Source organism: Vanessa tameamea, chromosome Z, assembly GCF_037043105.1.
Source record: "Vanessa tameamea isolate UH-Manoa-2023 chromosome Z, ilVanTame1 primary haplotype, whole genome shotgun sequence".
NCBI lineage: Eukaryota > Metazoa > Arthropoda > Insecta > Lepidoptera > Nymphalidae > Vanessa > Vanessa tameamea.
This window is the reverse complement of record NC_087341.1, coordinates 15,914,679-15,939,384: the sequence shown is the minus strand read 5'-3', so window position 1 is coordinate 15,939,384 and position 24,706 is coordinate 15,914,679. Positions and strand designations below refer to the sequence as shown.

Here is a 24,706-nt window from a genome sequence, read left to right as displayed (position 1 = left end):
TTTCATTGGATGCAAACATGACAACAGAGAAACATAGATATTAGAAACAAAAGTAGAGAACGAAAATATACTGACATCTACTGTTACGAAATACAACTGCTTTTTTTTTAATTATAAACAAATTATATTGTTAATCGGATAAACTTTTGTAAACAGAATAGGGCATTTTTATTTTGTATTTTAATATATTATAAAGTTGAAGAGTCAATTTTCATCGCGAACTCTCAGTGAGATAGATTATGGGAGGTAACAATTGTATATCTCTTGGAAGATCCAAAGGAGCAATACCGCAACCATTATATCAACCTGTACGAAACCTGTACTACGTACATACAATACAAATAGAACGCGGATGAAACTGCAGTATACGGTAATGAATAAAACATAGGTAGAGTCATATGTCACACTATATAGTTAACATTTAGGCGGTTCGAGTTATCTTTAAGGTTTTACATTAATAAACGCGAGCACGAATGATTTACCACGTGCGACGTGGGTGCCGGCAGTGTCACGAGGCAATACACGCGACAGCCGCGTGAGAAGGCAGAAGACTCTGTGACGATCCCGAAAACCAACGTGGAACGTACCTCATAGACGTCGAGCCGAAATTATTTGAACATACAATAAAATATAACTAAGTATTAAACAGTAGACAACCCCGATATCGCGTCTCCTCAGAAATAAATGAAGATGTAATTTTAGAAGGATTACATAAAATTATTACACACTGAGTTTTTAAATAAACTGTACTTTACTACATTAGATAGTAACTATAAAACATAATGTTTTGTAAAGATATTAAAATATATATATATTTGTTACAACTAGGCTCAGTGGTCTTACAAGCACGTTACAATATCATAAACGAGTATTATTTACGTAGTCACCTATGTTACGATGTTATAATAATAGTTTTTCTTCTATTGATTTCAAATTGTTGTTTAACGAAGGATGTTTTATTGAAACAATTCATAGGTCAAGATGCACTTGTTCTCTACAACGTACCACTTAATGTTTGCTTAAAATATACAATTTAAACGTACATTAATAATACGGCTTCGTTTAAAATATGGTATGTTATATATATTATAGACCTATGGCGACCGATGTGCAAAGGCAGGCTTTTGTTAAGATAATGTGTCCGTCTCTGTGCTATCCAACATACGTATTTAATCGTTGCAATTAGTAACGATGTCTCAGGATCTTCTGAAACAATGGATTTCCTCCACTAGGTATATTTTCCTTTAACGATGATCGCATGATTAAAGTCCACGTGTTCAATACACTAAGCCATATCAACACTTTGGAAACAAAACATATTTACAATTACAATATATTGTTGTTATGGAATGAAGTCAACAGAAATATATTTAAAAAATCGTCGTGCAAGGACCGATGTGAAATCCATAAGAAATATAGTTCATTGGAAACGAAATACAAAATATACTTTTTCAAGTAGGCTTTTCAAATATTTTTATAATATTTATCTACCGTATATAAGATAGATTATGGAAATTGTAAATTAAAATATTCCAAAAGATATAGGCGTATGACCATAGCGTTTTTTTTTATATATGATTCGTAATATGCTTATGCGTGAATATAATCTAAATAAATTATTAAAGGATAATTCCTTAGATAAGTATAGCTTGACGTTTTTGAGTATCGAATTAAACTCTTCTAGTGAGCAACTACTGTGAGCATTGTCAAAGTATTTCTGATTTATAAAACATAATTTCTGAATGAAACTTATAATATTTGCAAGATCACCTCATACCAACAACAACATCAACCAGCAATACTCATAATGTCTAGTCATTTCGTATGCATTGATATTTATATTATAGCGAAGCAGATAAGTTAACACTAGGTGCCGTGTAATTATATATTTATTGTATTATATATAAAATATACCATTTTTTTATCACTTTCAAACTTAGCCATTGATGTCATATATAAAAGGAACAATCGAAAGCTCTAGAATCACTAGCTGGTTAAGAAAATAAAAAAGATACTATTGTTCGGATATTATATGATAGCATTGATTAAAAATTATATATAATCTGTGAAGAGAAATAACATTATTTTATTTTTATTTTATAGTTTACGTATTTATTTAATTAATTAAATTTATATAATATTTTATAATTATTACATTTAATTGTAATAGAAATTAAGATAAATATTTTTAATTTTTATTTTATTATTCTATATTTTCGTATACTGTATTATTGGCATATCGTGTGGAAGCCTCGGTAACGATAGTTCGCTTAACACACATAATATATTAACCATTATTGGTAAATATGTTTTTGTCCCGATCTGATGGGTGCGTGAATCTTTCTAGAATTCGTTTACGAGGAACGTTTAGCTGCCATAGTTGATCCTATTTGGCGGTGTACGTAGTGAGTGTCTCACGTTAAGGCTATCTTAAGACGTCTACGTTGCTCATTTACCTGCTATATTAAAGAATTAAAAATACCAATATATAAAAACACTGATAAAATTATACGTATTTCTTGAAATTATAAGCTTGATTTCCAGTAAATTACCTGTCTTGTTTAGAACGTAAAGTGGCGTAAAATGTTATTCAGAATCACGTCATAATATCGGCGGGTAAAATGTTAAAGAAATATGTAATCGTAACAGTAATTACTGTGGGAGTAATTTAACACGTTTCCTAATAAAAAAAAACCTTACGCAGTGGGGTAAGGAAGTAGAGGAAGAGGGAAGTAACCTAGTTGAAGTTACGTGCGCACGCCACGCTTTTCGAGCCGTTCCGGCGCGCGCGCTGCACGCGTCAGTAACGGCTGCGACCACTCGTGATACAGATAATATTATGTTTAAAACTAACAAGTGTTCTAGCGAACTATATTTATTGTAAATTAGGCGAAGAAAACGACGTTATTATATATTTTTTAAGATGTATCAATCATAATAATAATATAAATCTCTCTATCTATTTGTTTCCTCATAACGACTAAGCTATGAAACTGATCGTCGTAAAACCTGACAGACAGTCTGGGGCCTTTGTTAATGCCTTATAAATAATAGTAACAAATACGGGATACACGTGAACAAATATATAAGATGCGTACGAAGTCGCTGGAATTAGCTAGTAACTATTAAAATATCCTATCGAACGCAAATACAATATTGTTATAATTCGATTTACATATATACTTACATTTAGTACAAAAAAGACTTCATGAGCATGTATATACGTTAAAGTCACATTTACTTTGCCAATTTTTTATTATATACAACAACCTAACCGCCCCGTCTTCGCACGGGTAGAATAAGGGCCTTCATGGATTGTTTTTTGTTTATTAAATGGCAAATATACAATGGACTGGCATAAGCGTCTTCTTAAAATGATTTCTGCTTAATCTTCAACATACAAAAGCCTCATCACAAACGAATGAATAGTTTAACAACGCATTGAGAACAAATATTTATACCTATATATATATATTTAAATATGTATTATACAGAATATTAAAAATTATATATAAGACTACACTTCAGGTTAGATCATTCACATAGACACTGTTAAGTCTTATATGGTATTATATATTATATATATTTCAGTCTAGGAAATAACAAATAAATATTTAATCATATTAAGTAGACAGTATAACATACTATTTCGTACGACCTCTTCCTCTTCGTGTTGTAATAGAAAAATCCTGAACTTCAGAGGCAAGTTCAAGTTCCCTGAACTCTGAAAATATATGGGTCACGTTTTGCCTCTAGACAGAGATGTAGGATGCAGTTATTACATAGGAGGAAGTGAGACAGCATCGAAGACGCAGAGCGCTTCCGGGCCGCTCGTCAGACCGCTCTCACTTTCGTTGGAGAAAGTTTGCGTTGATGACGACATAGCCACACTATGCAATGTCGGTCCGATGTCTAAACTCCTATTACCTTTCCTCGAATCGATTCTGGTTAAATTTCAATATTTTGATTCGATCCGAAATACCGATACTACGAGTAGAGATAGGAAAATTAGTAAAAAATATTTTATCAAATTAATTGAAGCCCGTATAATAATCTGTTTGAATGAAATCTATTTTTCAAGCATGTATTTTCTAAGGTATAAATTAATCTCAGGCCTAATACTCTCTTTTAGTAATGTTAAGAACTTTCATTATGACTTTTGACAGTGCAGTATCAATAAAGTGACATACGTTACGACAAAAGGAATACAATGAAAATTACACAATAAAACATCATTACATCAAAGATAATATCCAAGTTTTTGTGATAATGTTGTAGGATTCGAACTTATTATTGACATACAATTCATAGTGATGTCATAAAATTCCCAACATAACTTATTTCCTATTTTAAAAGACACTTTCAATACTTCTTCATTATGTCAGAATTTTCCCATAATACCAATTTCCTCTTATAAATTAAAACGTGTTTACAGACCGACTTAAAATCGAGTTGAGATATTTCAGACCAGCTCGGTACCAACCGTTACAAACATTGGTACCAATTTTAAATGTGCGGTTAGTTTAAATAAATTCAAATACAATATTAGTGAACTGAAACGCATACCGCATAATTTAGTATTTGGCAACGGATTATAGTGGAGAAAGTGGTAAGTCAAATGTGCAAGTCGGTTTTACGAGGCGAGCGGTTCACTCTCACTATCGGCCATAGCGAAAGTTGTGTAACGGAGAGTCGCCCTTCGCTCCGTTGAATATTAACGGTCAAATGTTTGACTAAAGAAAAATATTGAAGATTAAGATGTGTCGTTGGACACAATTTAGGCTCATTTATGTTCGTTCAATTGAATTGTGTTTGGGCATGTTAGCAACTTGCTTGAAATGAAGGTTTTTGGCAAACTAGCAACAAATATATATATATATAACAACCTTCATGACTATGCTATAGTCAAATTAAAGATTGTAGTTAGTCGCTTAAACGTCAGTGTTATTTTAATTTATAATATAACAAAAAAAAATCAATACTTAATAATAGAGTCAAAAATAATACTTCACCTAAGATATCTATAATAATATGTTATGTTGTGTGGCAAAGGGAGCCAGGTCAGTATAGCTAAGTCGAACCGCAGCAATGGTTTCCCGCTAGTTTACACCTTAGAAAAACGGAAAATTAATAAATAGGGACCAAAAGTAACCTATATTTCGACCCGTGTCTTAATCGTGTCTCCGTGTATCCGTGTGCCAAATATCGCGATGATCGTTGAGGCGTTGAAGCGTGAAAGCAGGACAAAGAAACTAACTTTCACATTTATAAGTCGAGATTTTTAAGTTTATTTTTATGTTCAGAAAGAGATTTTGAATATTTCTAATGGTGTTAATATAATTAATGAATAACTAAAATTATTTAATCTTCACTTTAGTGATAAATTTGTTTTCAATAATATTTCGTCATATACATATTTAGTTTTTATTCTTAAAGAACTTATTTTATTCTTTAAACTTCTATTACTGTCAGGTACACAATTTTTGAACGGTCTCTACAAATAAATAACTTTCAATGGACAGAAATAGATAACTGCGAAGTATATAATTTTATATGGTAAGATTATATTAGTAACGATTGGAATGCCACGCGGGTACCAATGGAAAGCTACTCTTGCGCAACTTACTTCCTACTCGGAAAATATAGGTAAGGAGTGCCGGTACAGACGGGAGAGGGGAGGGGCTGGTGGGGGGAAACGGGAAGTGGTCACAGTTGCGTAATGGTGAAAGCAGGCGTTTTCCGCTGACGTTCTTTTTCGTAAATGTGTGAATTGAATGAAAGTTGGACGAAAGTTTTTGCAGCTACTTGTTAGCGCTCGGCAGGTGTCAAAACAGATGTTTTAGGTTGTCTTTAAGTTTAGCTTCCGCGATGAATACTAATACATAGTATTTACATTTTATATATCACACTGTAATAATCGTTTGTGCGTATTTATATTTAATAATAACATACGATTCAGTGAGTCGTTCTGTTTATAATACCAAAGTAACTAATTAATGAATTATAAAAATTATGTTATATGTAAACATGAATGACATAAGTTATGTTCTGTCACATACTGGTTGCGAACGAAAGTGTTTACAAATAATAGGGGCAGCCAGTGGCGCATGCGTGGGCTCACTCGAACGCATTGCTAGCCATATACGTCCTCAACATTTCTAGTCACTGTCAAACACAAGAGCATCTTTGTGAAGTTATTTTCGGAACGAATAATGCAGAATAATCCAGATTAATCAGATAAATTCCATTTTCAAACTTAGAACATTTCGATGTTATTTAATAAATTACAACTAATGGACTAGTCATTTCTATTTAACAATATACAGGTATTACTTTTTTAATTATGACAACGAAAGCCTCTTGTGTACAGCCAAATTTAAAAATAAATAAACGATATTATTTTTGGAAATTTATTGCAATGGATTTGAAATTATTTTTAGTATTATTTTTAACGAAAATATTTTCTAGAGTTTCATACTAATATTATACCCGTGCTAGTTGGTTTAAACTTTTTTTTAACCAGAAACGGTTGGTTATTGATGTTATGTATATGGGCTGTTCAGATCCGTGGATAAAAGTCAGCGCAGTACCCGATTGCTTGAACTTGTATTTATGTCATTCTTTTTTTAAATATTTGAAATAATTTAATATATTTCAAATGAATAAATTCTGCCTGACAATCTCAACACTTGATTACCATTGACGTATTGTTGCATAGTTTTGCGTTATTAAAACCTTGTTATTTAAGCTATTTTAATAACTGTAGGTATATAATTAAGAACGATAACGGTTATATTATCCGTGATAAAAAATTAAAGCGAATGTTTCTTTATATAAAACATTTCTCTGTACATTGGTAAGTGGAATTTTAAATTAACTTCAATAAACATCGATGTAATCTATTGAAATTATATTTATTAGATCTTGAGAATTTGATTATATAAAAACCTTTCTTTTTTTGGACTGAATTTATAATATACTAAAAACGTATTCAGACTGTAATTTAAATATAAATTAACGGATTATTTAGACGCGTATGATTTTTAAACGATTATCTTGTGTTTACAATGCATCTAGAGCTCTATAGTAAAAAGTACATAATATTTCTAGAAGCGTCGAAAAGAACAGAAATCTTTCTTTGAGCTACTGTTCTGTTAGCTAGATTTGTATTAAGGAGAAACAGTTAGTATCCAAAGCTTTAAAATACCAATTTAATTGTTTTCTGTGCTACGTGTTTTCAAAATATTTATGTTGTAAAATATTCTACGAATCACGAATTGTTATTTAAATGGTTAACAGAGAAAACTTGTGTTATTTGTGTCCTGCGTGTGTATGTCTGTGAGAATTCATATTTGTGTGTGTTTTGTATGTTGAATGTGTATGTGTGATTCGGATTGTGAGTACTAAAATAAGGTAACAGAATCGGAAAATGTTGAAGAAAATTCTGCTTATATATACGCTAGTTCAAAAGGCAATTTATATGCAAATGTTAGTTGATGTATATAGTTGCTACTAATTAAGTAACAACGAACTTATTATACTTCATTTATCGAATTTCTGGCCATGTTTTTTGCCAAGACAATTTAAATCGCGGACAGTAAAATAATAACTAATAACTACAACAAACTAACTTTTTGTAAGCTACAGATTGACACAGGATCTTCAATTTAGTATTGAGTAATTGTTAATCAATAGTAACTTCAATAAACGTGATATACAGTGTGAACAAAAATCGTGAACCTAAAAATATTACATGCGTTTTTTTTTTTATAAATAGAATTTTGACATTTTTATGTTTTGAAAATTTGCATACAGTAAATGAGATGAAGTCATTCATATGTGGGCACTTTAAAGTTTAACCCCCCCCTTCACCGCCGCTCTTTACTACCTTTCGTGACGCATATTCCATACACTTCGATGGCGTTGACAACAACTATATAGTATTAAAAACGAATGGTTACAGGGACTCGCTGAGTAGTATAAATAATCTTTGTAATATTACTGTTATTGATAAAGTTACATTTAGTAAACTTAGTTTAAAATAATTTAAAAGCTTTATTTTAATTAGTTTTAAGGAGCAAAACTAGTCGCCTTAAATCGTAGACGCAAGCTACGTACTTCTTTCATGTACAATACGCTCCTAACCAGAAGATTTTAGATGTTACTTATTGCCTGTAATTAAACTGGTTCACTCTGTGCCGCAACACAGCAACACGAAGTTCTATTTAGCGGTTTAATAGCTGACGAGTCGTGCCGACACAGGCGTGCACACACAGGTACTACTAACACAACATACTAATATTATGTTATATGGTAAGGGTAAGCAATCATTATTTAAAACACGCGCAACACCTTCGTAGTTTATACCGAGTATATATACGAATTAAACGCGTACTTATGTATGTACGTACACATCAATTTATTCATCAAAGAGTATTATTTTGGATAAGGATAATAGGTTTAATTGCATATTAATTAACAAATTAGCGTGACACGTGCTTTTTTTTCATTGAGTCAAAATACTAATTATTGAGTAATTAAATATTTATTATGTAGTGTTCATTATTATCGAACCTAGCGCTCGGATGTTGAAGAAACGAAAATAAATTATAACAGAATTAGTTTCTCGCCAGCGGTTGTAATTGTGTGCGGTAGTGAGACAATTAACCTATCTCTACTCTAAACTTCATTTAATTTTTCCAGCCGTTTATGCTTGATTGTGTAAAAAGACATTCAAATCTTTCAAATTTACATTACTAGAATCTCAATATAAAAGAAAATTCGCGTTATAAATTTTCTATTTCCAAAAGCATAACATAAGAGTAGAGAAAAAGACATCCCTATAAACATATCCGTTTATTAATGAATGTAATGAAAGTTATTTATTCCTATGTATTATCCGCAATTATATATTAAGAATAAGTTAAACAAGATTGTTAAAAAACTTGAAATAGGTATAACAAAGACCAACGTCATCGCTTAACAAAGCAGTTACGTAAAGTAATATAAAGGTATCGATGTCATTATTCTTCATAATTATTAAATTTCTTTTACTTGTTATTAAATTTCCCCAACTATTTAATTAAAAAAAAAATAATAATAATCTTATGCAAAAATTATATACGCGAAATTTTATTTACATAAAAATTTGCATTGAGTTCGTTTTTAAGAATTAAGTTTCACTTGCTTTCATTTTATCTCACCAAAAAAGAAACCTTACAATGTATGTGTGAATTAATACTAACTGTAAACGGTGACATTACACACCTTTATTGTATATAATGTTATATACATAACGGTAAAGCAAAGCCTTGAATTAACCTTGATATAATTCTTTAATAACAAATCAGATGTCGGAAACTAACAACATATGTAAGATTTAGTGGTATCGTTGTGATAGCTGCGCGCGCGCACCGTCAACGGAAAAGTAAAAGTCGGAAGGTGTTAGAGGGGGAGGAGGGACGCGGAAGCGATAGCGGAAGACCGAAGATTACTTTTACTCTCGCCAGACGAGCCTGCGTACAGCTCACTAGAACTTTCAATTTCTATGTAATATTACAAAATACTATACGAAATTATAGCTAGAAATGGAAATTACATTGATATTGTATATATTCTTACCATTTCGTTTTGAATACTTTAAATGAGATGTTAATTTTTATACAAAAACTATCGCAATTTATTTAAAAAATACGAATCGTCGGAAAAAATTAAATAAAGTGTGTAAAAAAAACTCTAAACAATATATGAACAGGATGTGTAAAATATTCACAAATAAAATGTTTATCGCTCTGCTTTATATTTATATGAAAAAATAAATATTTACTTAAACATGTAAATAGTGTTACGCGTATTTGGTCAAAAACGTAACGCACGATATTATGTAAACTTTATTATTAATATTTAATGAACTGGTTTAAAAAATGATTCGAAATTCCGATGCAATTACAATTTTCTGAAAGTTATTTAATTGCAATTTATTTATTTATTTATAAGAATTGATCTCAGCGATCAAACTTGTTTCTTGTGTAAGATTTGATTAATTTGAATTACGTTCTTTAAAAAAACACAATGTTAATAAAGATTGTGTACAATCTCATGCCTATAAAATATATTTAGTAGTAAATCTGAATCGAAAGCCTACATTGCTGAAAAATATAAAATATACTTACCTTCCACCGGATTTTCTCAGTTGTAAGGTATTTCTTTCCGAGTTATAACCGGTACAATGTATCAATAAGAAAGTGTAATGTATGTTCAACGAATATTCTTGAATTTTAAACCGAATTTATCACACAACGTAAGTCAGCCGCCGTCACAGTATCGGACTTGTTTATTTACGCAATAAATAAATATTTACTAGAATCGATGCCGAAACAGGAATACATTGCCATTAATAGCTATTTATAAATATTTTTATTACATAAATTTATATATAAATTCAGTGTTACAAATATCATAATACGTTGTCTGAATGCCATCTTAAATCGGTAGTTCAGATTTAGGTAAATTAAAAATTAAACCTTCATGTACCACATTAGCATAAGGGCTTTGTAAGGTTACATTCGAAGGTTCCACTGCAGGCTGTTTTTCGAATGTGTTTAGCTCTATTAAGATCTCATCCGGTATTACATAAAATACTATAATTAAAATGTAAATAGCTCCCTATAAATAACCGATTTAAATACATCTCTACAGTTGGTTTATTCACACGAGCTCTTCTCAAAAACATCTGGTCACTGTTGATGTTCTTTTTTATATTAAATGCTTTTTTTTCTAACATGATTTTTTTTACTTCGTGATATGGTTGGCTTTGTGCAAGCCCGTCTGGGTAGATACTACTCCTCATCAGATATTCTACCGCCAAACAACATTACTAACCAACACCAACAGTGTGTTCCGATTTGAAGAGAGAGTAAGACATTGTAACTACAGGCACAAAGGACATAGCATCTTAGCTGCCAGTGGTTATTATTTTTTACATTGCCTATGTCTATGGACGGTGACCACTTACCATCAGGTAGTTGCATTACATTTGCGTGCCCACCTACCAATAACATAAAAAAATAACCAGTTTATTTATTATAACTACTAACTAGTTTAATTCTTCTCAGATGGAAATCTTTGTAATTTACTAAACTCTATGCTTTGCTGCTCATACGACGTTCGTCTCCGATCCGTGTTTATTTAATTACTATTTTCGTTAAAAAATACAATTTTATTGCCTATTCGACATCAACGCGGTTCCACTTGAATTGAATAAAGATAAGTATTAATTAAAAAAACAAAACTCAAACTCTCTCTTAAAACCCGTTCGATTCAATAAATCCTAACTATTGAAATTATTTAAGAGCTACATATTTAAAAAACATTTCCGCACTGACCGGAACCTTTAGCACGTTGTCATGTATATACGTATATAAGACATATAAATGGGGGTCAATGTGATAGTGTGGCAGACAATTGATAAAAATCATCTCGCGAGAGCATTGTCAAGTTTAAAAGTAAAAGTGCTCTGTAGGCAGAACGCGGAAGAAAGCATGTGCTCCGGGGGGCCGGGTGCGAGGGGCCTTTAGAGAAAGCCACGAGAAGGTCGCTACTTTTTCCCAAATATTCGGAGTGAAAGTGCGCGGCCATGCTCGAATTGATCAAAATAACCCACGGAGCTAATCTTGCGCAGCATAAATTAAATATGGAATCTTTATGAAATTGATTTTTTATTATTAACGTTCATACATTATATTGCAATCAGAAATACGTAAACGTTTTTTAACATCGACATAAGTACTATAAAAACAAATAAATACGTATAAAGCATATTCATGTAAGAACATATTTAATAAGCAACTAATTCATTGAAGTTTACAAGTTATTAAACCTTTGAAACAATTGAGCTACGATATCGAGACGGAAAACAAGTACCTAGATAGGTTTGAGTTTATACTGAAATAGGCGCAAAATATGTATACAGCGAATAACAATTATAGTCGCCTTCGACATGTGATTGAGTGCTGTGGACACGTGTAACCTTCTAAACATTAGTGTGGTGATTTCTTATAGATTCCGATCGAAAATAACACACATTTTATACAACGTAATTTCTCTATATATAAGATTATCCACTGAGTTTCGTTCATGATTTTATTTACGGTAAAAATTTAAATTTCGAACAGTTCACAGCTTGCTTAAGGCTATTTCAATAAAATATATGTTGACTTTTTAACGTTGTATTGTTATTATGGATACTGCATTGAAGTAATTGTTAACATAATTAGCTCTGTGAATAACAACGCAACGAAACAACTTGACGTTTGCTAGCTTAATACCTTATACATAACTAGTGTTGTATGTTCCTCATTATGAATGAGGTTGTGACGTAATATCTAAGCATCGATATTTGCCGATTATTGGGTTTTTATCAAATGTGAATGAATTAAACTGATCAAATTACTGTATTAAAAATTAAATTATAACCTAACAACTAAATAGAAAATAATTCTTTTCTAACTGTCGTGTTAATCAATCATTAACCCTAAAGTCATAAAAACGTCAAATTTTCGTTATGTTATATATTTAATTAGTAAAATATTTATTTAAACTTGTTTCAACTGTTTAAAAAACATGCATAAACAATTATTAAATCTTACCTATACATAATAGAAACAGTTCTAAGTTCTTTAACATTAATAATTAATAACTATTTATCTAACTATATGTATGTATGATATATATCTGCTATATCTTGAAGCGTTTTCCTCTACGGAAACATCTCGGTGTACTTTATAAAATACAATAGAAAATCAACGTCATATTGAGAAAATGTAATTGAAAAATAATGAAACTATACGTCCGTCTGTTCGGTTTAACTATGAAATAGATTATCTGTAAACAAGTATTAAATATTAATCGTTTGGTAATCATAATTGAACCTTATTTACTTTGGGTTGAGTAAAAAAAAAAACATATGTAATAAAACTTTCAGATATTTCATAATATAAATGTTACTTTTCATAATTCAGCAGAACGCTTTCAGTAATTATGAATAATTCATAATACGTTTTGACAATTACAGACTGAATTTTAATGTTTATTATTTTAATTATTTTTAAAAAAAAACTCGTCTTGATCGTTTTTTTTTTTAATATCGCTTTCAAAACGATAATCAACAGTTTGAACGTGAATCGATAACGCGCGAGTCCACGACGTATGATCAATAATATATCGAAACAGATCACGACCGTATCACTATTTTCACGGTCCTATTCTTATTGAATTCGATTAAATATTAAACATGAAAAATCGACTACCTATAGTAAGAGTTTCATAAATTAAGTTAATTCAACGTGAGCAGGTAATATAAAAATTAAAATTAACTTTGTAATATTTTACGTAAATTAAAATATATCTAACATGTTTTGCCTCAACGAAATGTATTAATTTATCAACATCGAGTTCAGATAATGAGCTGTGCAATAATCTTTGACCCAGTGAACTAGAGATGCAATTTACCATGGACGAGAGTTCGATTTGGCTATACGGTGTTGTGTACATTACACTAGTACACTAGGGCTTCCCGATACCACTCTAATCGCCTTTGTGGCCGGACACGCGGCCTTCCGTAAACCTACGCCTCGTGTCATTTACATAAGCTCCTTTACTCTTTCTTTCGCACACATGTTCGAAAGAATCTGAAGAACGTGACAGCAGAATAGTTTACGTACAGTGTAATATTCTATGAGACGCTCAACAATTTAATCAAAATTCTAACGAAACATACGATAAGTAAAATAAGAATCAAACATAGGCTCAAAACTGTTACGACAGCGAAAAGTAGGATGCTGAGAAAGTTAGAATCGAGAGGCGAGTCAAGAATCAAGGGAACAAAGAAATTTCGATGAGTCAAAAAGTTCCGATCGCGGGTTACGGTCGCCCGCTTTCTCTTTTCGGCCGGTGCCGAGGCGAGCCCTGCCCGGGGACGAGCGCGCTGGAGAGAAAGTGCGCGATCTTCCCGCGATGACACGGTGCGAAACTGACCATTGACAAAAACGTGCTGTCTCCAGATGTGGTATTGGCTCCATCGATCGTCGTCCTGAACGTGACCGTGCTGGAGCTGGGGCAGCGAGGGCAGAGGGGGTGGCGGCGCCGGCGGTAGCAACTGCGGGGGCGGCGCCGGCGGGCCGAGGGGCTGAACGGGCTGCGGGTGCTGGTACTCCATGAGGTAGGTACTCCGTCACTGATAACACATCGCGAGGCGCGCGGGTGGCGCTGGCCAGTGCGCGGGCGTGCGTGCGCGGCGGCGAGCAGCGCGCGAGTCTCCTCGCAGCGGACGGCCGGCGTGCGCGCCCCCCTGCCGCCTCCCCACCCCACACCCCCACCTCTCGGCTCCACCGGCGAAGCCCTGCCGTGTCGGGCCCCCGTGCGAATGACATAATACTGATGCACGATCACTCTCGCCAATGATAACCGATTACCGGCACACATAACATGCGCACGCGCATTGTTGTAAACAAGCGATACATCCTAAGATTCCATTAGCGATCGGGTCAGCTTTATCTCAGATACGTAAAGCGATGCCTTATAGCATCTGTATAAAGACGTAGCTTAAAATTATGAAGATTTTCCAACGTCGTTAGTAATTACTAACAGTGTACCTATTGAAACCGGTTCTGAACTAAAAAAATAGATATTGTTCTAAGACATATAAAGAAACCATTTGCTTATAAAAGGAAAATATAGAAAATGAACATTTTCAATCACACACAAAACTTGACCAAAATAGACGCAGCGCGTTGAATTCTTATCTTCGTTAAATTTTGACATCAGCATTGCGCTAAGAAATTATTAAACATGATAAAATTTTTATTATAATCATTTTAATAGCCAGTCCGTCAAGTGTATGCTTCCGTAGAGTTTCTCTAAAGACATTACATTATATATTAAATAGACGGCTTGTCTGAGACTTGATACATTTTAATCTCCATAATCCTAACGTGGGGCAAACGCCACTTCAGCTAAAATATTCAGAGCATAAAACGCTGATTTCAAACTTGATAATAGTATTTTTTCTTCGAAATTATTAATCAGTAAGTAAGAGCTATCTTAAGTAAGAGTCTTCGATGCTAACTGACGGCAATCGTGGTATTTGAGGACATGTACGGACTTATATCGTAACGAAATACTTGACGAAAGAAAATTTGAAAGTAACGCGGAACACAGACGCAATTTCTCTGTTGAATTGTGTAAACCTTTATTGAATTTCAGAAGATTTTTCAGAATTTTTTAAATTTGTAATACAGGTAAGCGGTCCAAGGAAGACTCTAAGAAATGTTAACCATCAACAACCCATTGGGCACTGAGATGTTATGAACACCTTGCGCAGGTACTTCATAGTCACTGACTCACTCACCGAACACAATAATACTAAGTATTCCTGTTTTGGTGGTACCATGTGTGATAAGTAGGTGGTACCCAGGAGGCTTGCATAAATCCCTACCACCGAGTGAATAACTCTTACGTTGTCATCTCTTTACATGAAATGCTAAAAAATGATCAAGATTATGGCCACGAAACAAAAGCCACAGGTGCAGGCGTTGTGCTATCGTCCGATCGATCAAACAATGGTGTTTTGGTCCACACCAGATGGCTCAGCTTCTCAAACCCTTTGTTTGAAACAATATTTTATCGATTAGAAAACTTCGATGCAGTTTGTAAATATTACTTATTATTCTTTTTTATTCCTTTACTAAGAAATCGAAAATTCCAGAAACTATACCCGGCTGTGTACAACAAGGTACATTTTTGTACTTAAATACTACTTTAGTTAAGGACGGCGAGCTATTGATGAACCGAGACATACAATACAATAGTCTCTGTTGTAAACGTGATGTTCAACAGTTCTTTTTCCCTAATTTTCCACAGTAAACGTTGGTCCAGTGAATAAGGAAATGAATATGAAACGTATCATTAAGTTTTGTTACAATTGAACGTAATTATTGTATTATATATGGAAACGTAGCATGAACCATTTTGCCCTTTTTAAATAATCCTTTGAATTTCTTCAACAACACGCCCGTAATTACCGACGCAGTGTTATTAGCTGCTAACAATTTTGCTTCGTATCGCTTGGTTCCTGTAGGAAGAGTGAATACTGACTCAAGGAACATAATCACTTAAGTCCCGTGGTTAGAAGCAATTCAATAATATAATAAATTGCTTCAGTTCTTTATATGAAATGCGTTTGTGAACAGTTTTGTTGGTACGAGTGAAACAATTTTGAAGGCTTCGCTCATGAGCGAACACATGTGTCATAATGACAAAGATTACCCTTGTTTTTTTTTTGTGAACATTGATTTTAGCAGGCCATTAAATGTATAAATCAATTGTAATCCTTGCATACGTAATTTAAGAAAAAAATAACAAATATGTAACGAGTACTTTATTTTATATATCTCTGAACCGAAGTTCCTGTGCTGTAATATTTTTGTTTGACATAGAAAACAGTATTACATTATCGTAACAGTAAATCAAATTACTTTAATTTAAAAAATACCGTCCGTAGCAGACTTGCAGAAAGGACTCACAAATGAATAAAATCAAAGAAACTTATTAACACAAAAGCTAACAATTTTCCTTGAGTGAAAATTGATATTTACATTCTTTTTTTTTATAAAGATAGTTTTTATATTTTATGATCCTGTTGTGAAATAAGATAAAAAAAAACTCACTTTGCAAGTATTTAAACGTAAAGCATAATTGGCGAAATACATGTTTAATACAATTCTGATGTATTTTGATTATATCTACTTTCGGGAAGAGGGTCGAATATCCTTAATACAGGTTATTGAATTAGCTATTTAGAAATAATTATAGAGTCCAATGATCCAAGATTAAGGCCAATGTGTATGTGCATCAAAAATCGTAAACGTAGTGTAACTACTTAGATAAGTTATATACAAAACATAAGTTATTGTATGAATGTATAAGTAAATTATATACATAATGGGTGTGCGCTAGTGTGAGGACAGGTAGCATGCGCTGGCGCAGGTGACGTAACATTGTTTATAAAAACATGCGTTAACTAGCCACCTGGTTACTCAGTCAGTAGTTAGATGTTTTTCATTGAGATAATTTTCTCTTTGCGATATGTTTTCGAATTTTACTTATAATGTTTTTTTTTTTTAATGACACGTAATTTATTTTATTTTTAAATTGTTAGTACCTGTCTTTAGGTACAATACATGAAACGGTATGTATTAAAATATGTACAACACACTTTTAAATAAATCACTCTCGTTAAAGCAGCAATGTTTTGTATATTCGTTTGTATAAGTTTAAACTATATACAGGAATAATATGAATGGCGCGGATTATTGTGCCTTTTTAATTCATTCAGCTCGTGGCGGTGCATAACGACACTGCACTCACGCTCAGTTTGGAAGGCCTCATTTTAGTTCATATAATTTTGTCATAGCATTGCGTATTCGTGTGTCATTTAGTAATAGTTTAATGAATACTAAAGTAGAAGATCCGAGAGCGGGGCTATTACTTTTTCCCTTTTGAGGAAAGGTCTCGAATTTAATGTACTGTTTTACCACGCTTCTACGATTTGGGTATGATACGATGTTTTCTTTCACTGCCCTGCCTGAAGTTCATCGTAAACTCTAAATGAAAACATACGAATTAAATGGTTTTTAAACCTACAATCTTCGGTTAAAATTTATTAGTAGGTATAATTATCAGACTTGGTGAAAACGAATATTTAAATGATTTATAAAAATAATTAGCAGTCTACTTAGATTTAATCCGCATCAATCGACATAATGTGCGCGCGCGCAGGAAGTGGGGGAAACTGATAACCCTACATTATCGGATCGAACTTGAACCCGCACCGAAACGTGTAACTCTTCTAGCACTGATACTATAGTATCTGAGATAAAACAACATCGACGACGCGGTTCCGATACAACATATCGTGTAAGACAGTCATACGCTATCAGCTTACAGTCTTCATTATGGATAAGTTTTTATAGACAATGAACAGCCCTGTCTTAAATATATCATTCAGTGCAAGCCTGCAAGCAAGCAGTGTCTAGGCGATCTCCTTTCGCGCCAAAATATAAGGCGCCCCCAATTCGCAGCGCCCGGATATTTTTGCACTGGGTTTTGACAGGCTTGAACGAAAATCCCATATAATCTTGTAGTCGTCGTAAGCACTAACTAAGGGACTTGTTTATACAGCAATCATCAATTTAGTTCAAATAGTACGCAGGTACCAAAGCATTAAGTGGTGGGACGTTGTGCAAATTAAGACACAGGTCTGTTAAATAAGAATTCGTGACAGAAAAATCTATCATTTCATAATTTTAGTTCTCTACGTCGATACTGTAAACATGTATATTTAACGAAGACAAACTGGTAGTATATTTTCACCAGAGTTATATTTTCGAGTGGAGGATAAATTTATTTGACCAAGGACACGCGTTAGATTTAATCGAGAATTTTTTTTTTTTTCGAGTTCCATCGTTGAGATGCTTTATTTAGTTTGTACCTAATTGCAGCTCAAACAAATACAAAATTAAGTACCAGATGCGACCTAAATAAGCCGTTTGTGTTTGAAAATTTTGCTCATTTCCTAGCCTATCTTTGATTGCGTAGCGTATTACCGAAACAAAGGATCGATAGGCTCATTTAACCCGATTAATGCACGGAAAGCCGCAGGTACAAAGGAGGACAAATAAAACAGTATGAAAAAAAAGATTTGTAACGAAGTACGGACGAATGAATTACGCCAATCATAAAGACATTACACATATAATTATTTCGGTATTCACTGTATGTAATTGACAAATTAACGAATTTAGTAAGTCGATTTAAGCGTTAGTTTTACTACGGTTCTTCCGTTAAGGCTATCATACAGAACTTTTTTTTTTAATTTTCTTTTGGCTGTGGTCTAAATTTTAATGTATGAATCGTAATTTTTATGTACAAAAATAATAAAAAAGTAACAAGTTGTTATTTTGCCTATTAACAACTTTAACTAATATCATTTATATTAATTGCCATCCATGACATTGTAAAATCCATGATTTAATTGAAAAATGGTATATACAATTTTGGCGACATTTCGAAAGAGCTCAACAACTATTTTGCACTTTTTTTGTGTCCATGTTATGGTTTTGCCAACAAAGGAACTGTTGACAGATCTGCAGACAGATTGTCGACAATTTTCTTTCAACTTTAATATATATATAACTTCACGTTATTAATTTTTCTTATCGAGTAATTAGAAAATAATACAGGTTCGTTTTACTGTTTTTATTAAAGTGTTCAGCGTTAAAATGTAAACGGAATCTTACTGGAAATTTTATTAAAGTTCCGATATAGATAGCCCTGTAATAAAATGTGAATTATTTTTCTTCGAGATAAATATTACGGTGTATTATTATTATTTTTTTCATTTATCATTTTATAGGTGTATTAAGTATATATTATTGCACTGGGAAAACACTTGATGTTGAAATTAATTAATTATTATTATTATTTCATTAAATAACCAGTTAGCGAAATTATTCTTTCTGAATTATTGGTAGTATTTTTACCAATTTAAATAAATGGTTTGAAATTTGAAGAAGGCTCTTGCTATGTTTTTCAAATTATTATTAATAGAAAAGTAAAATATGTTTGTTCCGAAAAGAGCTCTGAGGAATAATTCAAGTTTGTTTTTTTAGCACAAAAAAAAAGAAAACGCACGCACACACACGCACTATTCACACTGGTGTTTATAAATACAGTCAGCTAATATACATTTCATGTGTATATAATATATGTTTAATGAAATGTACCTACTACACAAATAATTAACATAAAATATTAAAATGTTTTGTAGGCAATCATTGGGTATAAATTGCGAAGTCAATCCATTCATCATAAATTATAGTTTATACTTTCTGATGTAAAAAAAAGGCCTAGAGGCAATCGTTCCATTGCCCACTTAAAGTTTCTTTAAGATGTTAGTATAAAAATATCTATCACTTTAAGGAGATTAAAATAGATGTGCTTTGGGTGAACCAATGTATTAAAATCCACTGGATTCAACTGAGAAATATAAGTAAGATTTTACCAAAATTTATTCAAAAAACAATATTGACATTTGATTTTGTTGCTTAAATATGATTGAAAGTATGCTTCGGTTAAAAGTGCTTTCGATTATCAATTGAATAACTAACAGATGTTAACACTGAACATAAAATCCACATTAACTTCATTGACTATAAACGAATTCAAATAAAAAAAAAAACCTTATTTCTACAAAAAATTGTTAAGCGATAGTTATTATTCTTATTTTCAAAAAATAAAAAAATGATAGAAAGTTATTTCTTTGATTTAATAATATCACTTAATTGAAATGGTTGAAAAAAAATCGGATCACAGAAACCATTGTCTTGGCCGAGTGAGGTGTTGCCGAAAGTTGGAAGACTTTCACTTTCGTAGAGGAGAGGGGCGGTATAGGCGCTCGCGGATCGGATCTCAGCACAAAAAAAAAACTACTTTTCCTTTCTCAAAAATATAGACTTTCACTCGCGCCGAAATTGAAACTCAGAACCTTGTAGTACTGACCGTTCTGGTCATCTGTATCCTGCATCATTCATACAACCCACTTGAGATGTATCACATTGGTAACGAGTTACATATTTATGTTGTTACTAATTCTACACTCATACATAATATATAATATTTTTATGAACCGGTCACAATAATACATACATATATTTTTATTTAATTAATTCGACTGTCTAGATTTATAGGTTTATTTTATTTTAATTTTAACAACATTAAATGAGATTATACGTTAACTGCGACTGGTATATACATATATCTATGTATACACCTTTAGTAATTGTCGGTTGGCCTGTATAAAATTACTTACAGCAAATTAGATAGTATGTAAAACATATGACAAATGTATGGTAATGTATTCAATAATATCGAAATTTAGGAATCTCCAATATATCTTATATAAACATAATATACATATATACCAGCTGTGACTCGCGTCTTCGCATTTTAGGGGTTGGTCGTCGGGTGATAGGCATAAAAAATAACCCCTACTTCATAGCAAATAACATGAAACTCTGTTCAGTCTGAGCTACTTTCAAATTTATAGTATTATTATAGATTAATTATTTAACGGTTTTTATTCGCTGTGAGTAAAAGCAAATTTACTTTAGTTCATGATTTATTTTATAAACACGATCAAAACTTAGATGGGTAGTGACGTTATCGTAGGCGACTTCGACTTGGATATAACTTTCACCGTTTTTGACTGGTTTGAGAGTTTACAGAAATCACCTAAACGTACCGCAACATACCTATTCAGATTTCGTTTGTGCTTTAATAAATTAAAAACTGTTTATAATCTGTAATTTATATTATTAAATACAATACAATACTAACATAGGAAAAGGTTTGTTTAATTTTAAAATTTCGCTTTTTTATTTCGAATTCATTTCCGGCTTCTCAAAATTACAGTTATATTTATTATCAAACGTTATTCTAAGTTGATTAAAGATGAATTGATTGGTTAAAACTCTTGGAAAATCGTAACGTTTAAACTTCTTACTACAATTCTTCGACCCATTATACGTTTCATCGGAGCAAAGCCGCTAAACAATAGTAGCGTACGGAAAACGCGTGAATGTCATTTCCGTGAGTTTTGTATCCGTGCGAAAATGTAATGCTAGTGTGTTTGTTCAATTTAATAATTGACGCAATAATATATATAAGTACCTATTTTGTTTTTATATGTTATATTTTTTATATTATTCAAATATATAGTATGTATGTTAAATAAATTTCTAGATCTATTCGCTCTTGAAGGCGCGCCCCTCCACGTCAAATAATTATCGGCGTGCATTAGTATGAGTGACAGTCGTGCTTACAATGTGTCTTAGTGTGCGTGAGACGACTAAGAGTAAGGACAGCAAAAAAATATAAATTAAGTTATATTTGTTAAGTTTTTTTTTTATTAAAAATTTGACAATTTAATGCGCCTCCTTTATACACATATATATATATATATACTTTGAAAAAATGGTGGTTATTTTCTTTTTATTTTATAATGTTATATATTTCGTTCGTAACAGTTTATCTCAGAAGGTGCGAATTAATCATATGCATTTGACATCCGCTTTAAGAAGCATGTTTACCATTGCTTAAGATGCATAAGCGAACACTGTTTTATTTCAAATGTTCACAGATAAAAAATTAAAATAATGGTGTTTTGAATTTTGTTCTAAACGAGATAATTGTTTCAATATATATTTATTGACATATTCAAAATTTAAACTTATTTAGAACATGACAATCATGCTCACATAAGAATTTTAATTTTATTTAGTAAGATGATTTTACAATAGTTAGTATCCTGCGTATTTTTGAACGAAATAAATAGATATAATAGATATTCGGATAATCTAAACTTCATCTCCGTTCTTTTGTGATAAATATGAAAATAATTACTTATTTATCTTCGATTTAAAAGATAATAATATTTCAAATTAAATATATTTTTACTTTTGTTACTAAAAGAAAATTGAAAATATTATGTCTGAAATTGTGTTTATAATCTGTTAAACATTTACAGAAAACTTTAATCAAGATTTGGCTAAATATGGAAAAACATTAACCGACATAAATATTTAAAATTCAATTTCGTAACATAATTTTAAATTACGGTAAAGAATCGCTTCGTCTTATAAATAGAATGGAACGCACTCGCGAAATTGACGCGAATTTTTAAGGTAAAGAGCTATGCTGGATGTTGATAACAAAATCTAGGCCGAGTGAAAGTCACGCATATGAAACGGGGCCGTTCCTGTTTTGGTGAATTATTTATTTTTTCTGAATACCACTTAAGGAACAATGATGTAAATAGAAATTGTAAACGAAAATTAGCTCTATAAGTATAAAGTACGCTCTACACAGTCAACGCGCTGCCGACCATGGCATACGATATGCTACGTCCCTTGCGCTTGTAATTATACTGGGTTACTCGTCCAACTATAACTTGCTTGTTCAACTGCACATGGTTTTCAAATATATATAATTTTAAATAAAATATATATAATGTCACAATGACCGTATGTAAACCTGCCAACCAATTAAAAATAATGTTGTAATGATATTAAGAGATACGAAAAGCGTAGAGTGAATATACATTAAAATTATAGCGCTGTAAAGCGCTGTGTAGCGCTATACCTTGAATGGATTCTAAGACTGTGACAGTTATACATTGCTTTAGGTATTTATAAGATGCGGTCGAGGTCAAGTGATCGAAATATATGTAAATTACTATTCGAATTGTATCGACTAATTTGTAAGTACAATTCTCGGCAGAAGATTTTTTCTTCATCGTTTCTAATATATATAAAAATTTAAAAATGTATCATTTTTTCAAGTAACAGTCTGGTAGGGTCTTCCAGTTGATCTTTTAAGATTTGGTAGGCGGACGGGCAAATGAGCGCCCTGATGGCAAGTATGGTAAGAAATTTTAACCATTCCCTGCATCGCCAATGCGCCACCAACCTTGGGAACTAAGATACCCCTAGTGCCCCTAGTGTAGCTACACTGGCACACTCAGTCTTCGACCTGGAACACGATAAGGCTTAGTAATGTTTGGCGTTAGAATATATGAGTGGTTGGGGTTTTATCCCAATTGCGAATGAAATGACAATGGAGATGACACTGAGGCATTTTGTCTCGGATTTTTATACCGTATCATAATTTGTAATGGCAATTATTTTAAGAATACCGAAGCACATACGTTACATTGAACTATTTATATTTAATCTCCGGTGGAATGTGCTGTGGCGAATCAGATTAAATTAAAATGTAAGCAAGTAAATAATACGACTTAAGTTAGTTGTGGTAGTAGTTAGTAAATTATTTAAGATGACTCGGTGGTTAGAACACGTGCCATTTTATTTACTATAGCAGGTTCAAGCCCGGACAAGCACCATTTAATTTCCAAGTATTTTTGTGTCTATAATTGATCCCGTAAAAGAAAATATCTAAAGAAAAACTATCTGTGTCAAATTATATTCTGACTAGGTTCGATGCCTTACTCCTATAAGGTTTGTAATCTATTCATAGTATACTTTTACTTTTACTTTATAGCATTTGTTTTACAACCCGTAAATAGTAACCCTTAATAGTTAATAAAACATTTCAAAGTGCAAGTTTCCTCACGATGTTTTCTTCAACCGTTTATGACGTTTAACAAAATTTGATCAATATCCTTACACGCGAATATGGCGGGTATTTTCAAAAAAGATGTGTGATAGAATTAATTAGTATAATACTAAATTTACTTTATAAACGAACACTCTAGTGCAGTCCCCATACCCTACTCCCGTATTCTTATAAACTTTGGTATTTATTGTAAAAGACGGGTAATGTAACTGAGTAGCTACTGTTCTCGTCTCTGGGTCGTATATAAATAAAAAATAAAACTTTCTATAACAAACGAACATCAAATCGCAAGTACGAAGAATTACTTAGTAAATAATAATGTATTCATTTTTTATTTTAGTAACATAAGGTAACCATGTATTGAGACAAATTCGATCGTATAAATATATTATATATTTAAATCCAATACATTTGTTTCACAAATTAAAAAGGCGTCACTTATATCAAGCCACATAAC

The 24,706-nt window shown here is 32.1% G+C and overlaps 1 protein-coding gene across 10 annotated transcripts in view; it reads right to left on the bottom strand.

The window, feature by feature from the left end:
* Window positions 1-24,706, bottom strand: part of LOC113404168 (hepatic leukemia factor) — a 201,944-nt gene that overhangs the window by 6,977 nt on the left and 170,261 nt on the right. For 2 of the 10 annotated variants that reach the window (XM_026644985.2, XM_026644986.2), the window contains exon 1: window positions 14,035-14,322. The exons of 6 other annotated variants lie outside the window; for them this stretch is intronic. In XM_026644985.2, the coding sequence (XP_026500770.1) occupies window positions 14,035-14,215 (181 nt within the window). In that variant the 5' untranslated portion in view covers window positions 14,216-14,322. Of the gene's footprint in view, window positions 1-14,034; window positions 14,325-24,706 lie in introns of those variants that run through there. 2 more of the 10 variants (XM_026644983.2, XM_026644987.2) reach the window with 2 other exon arrangements.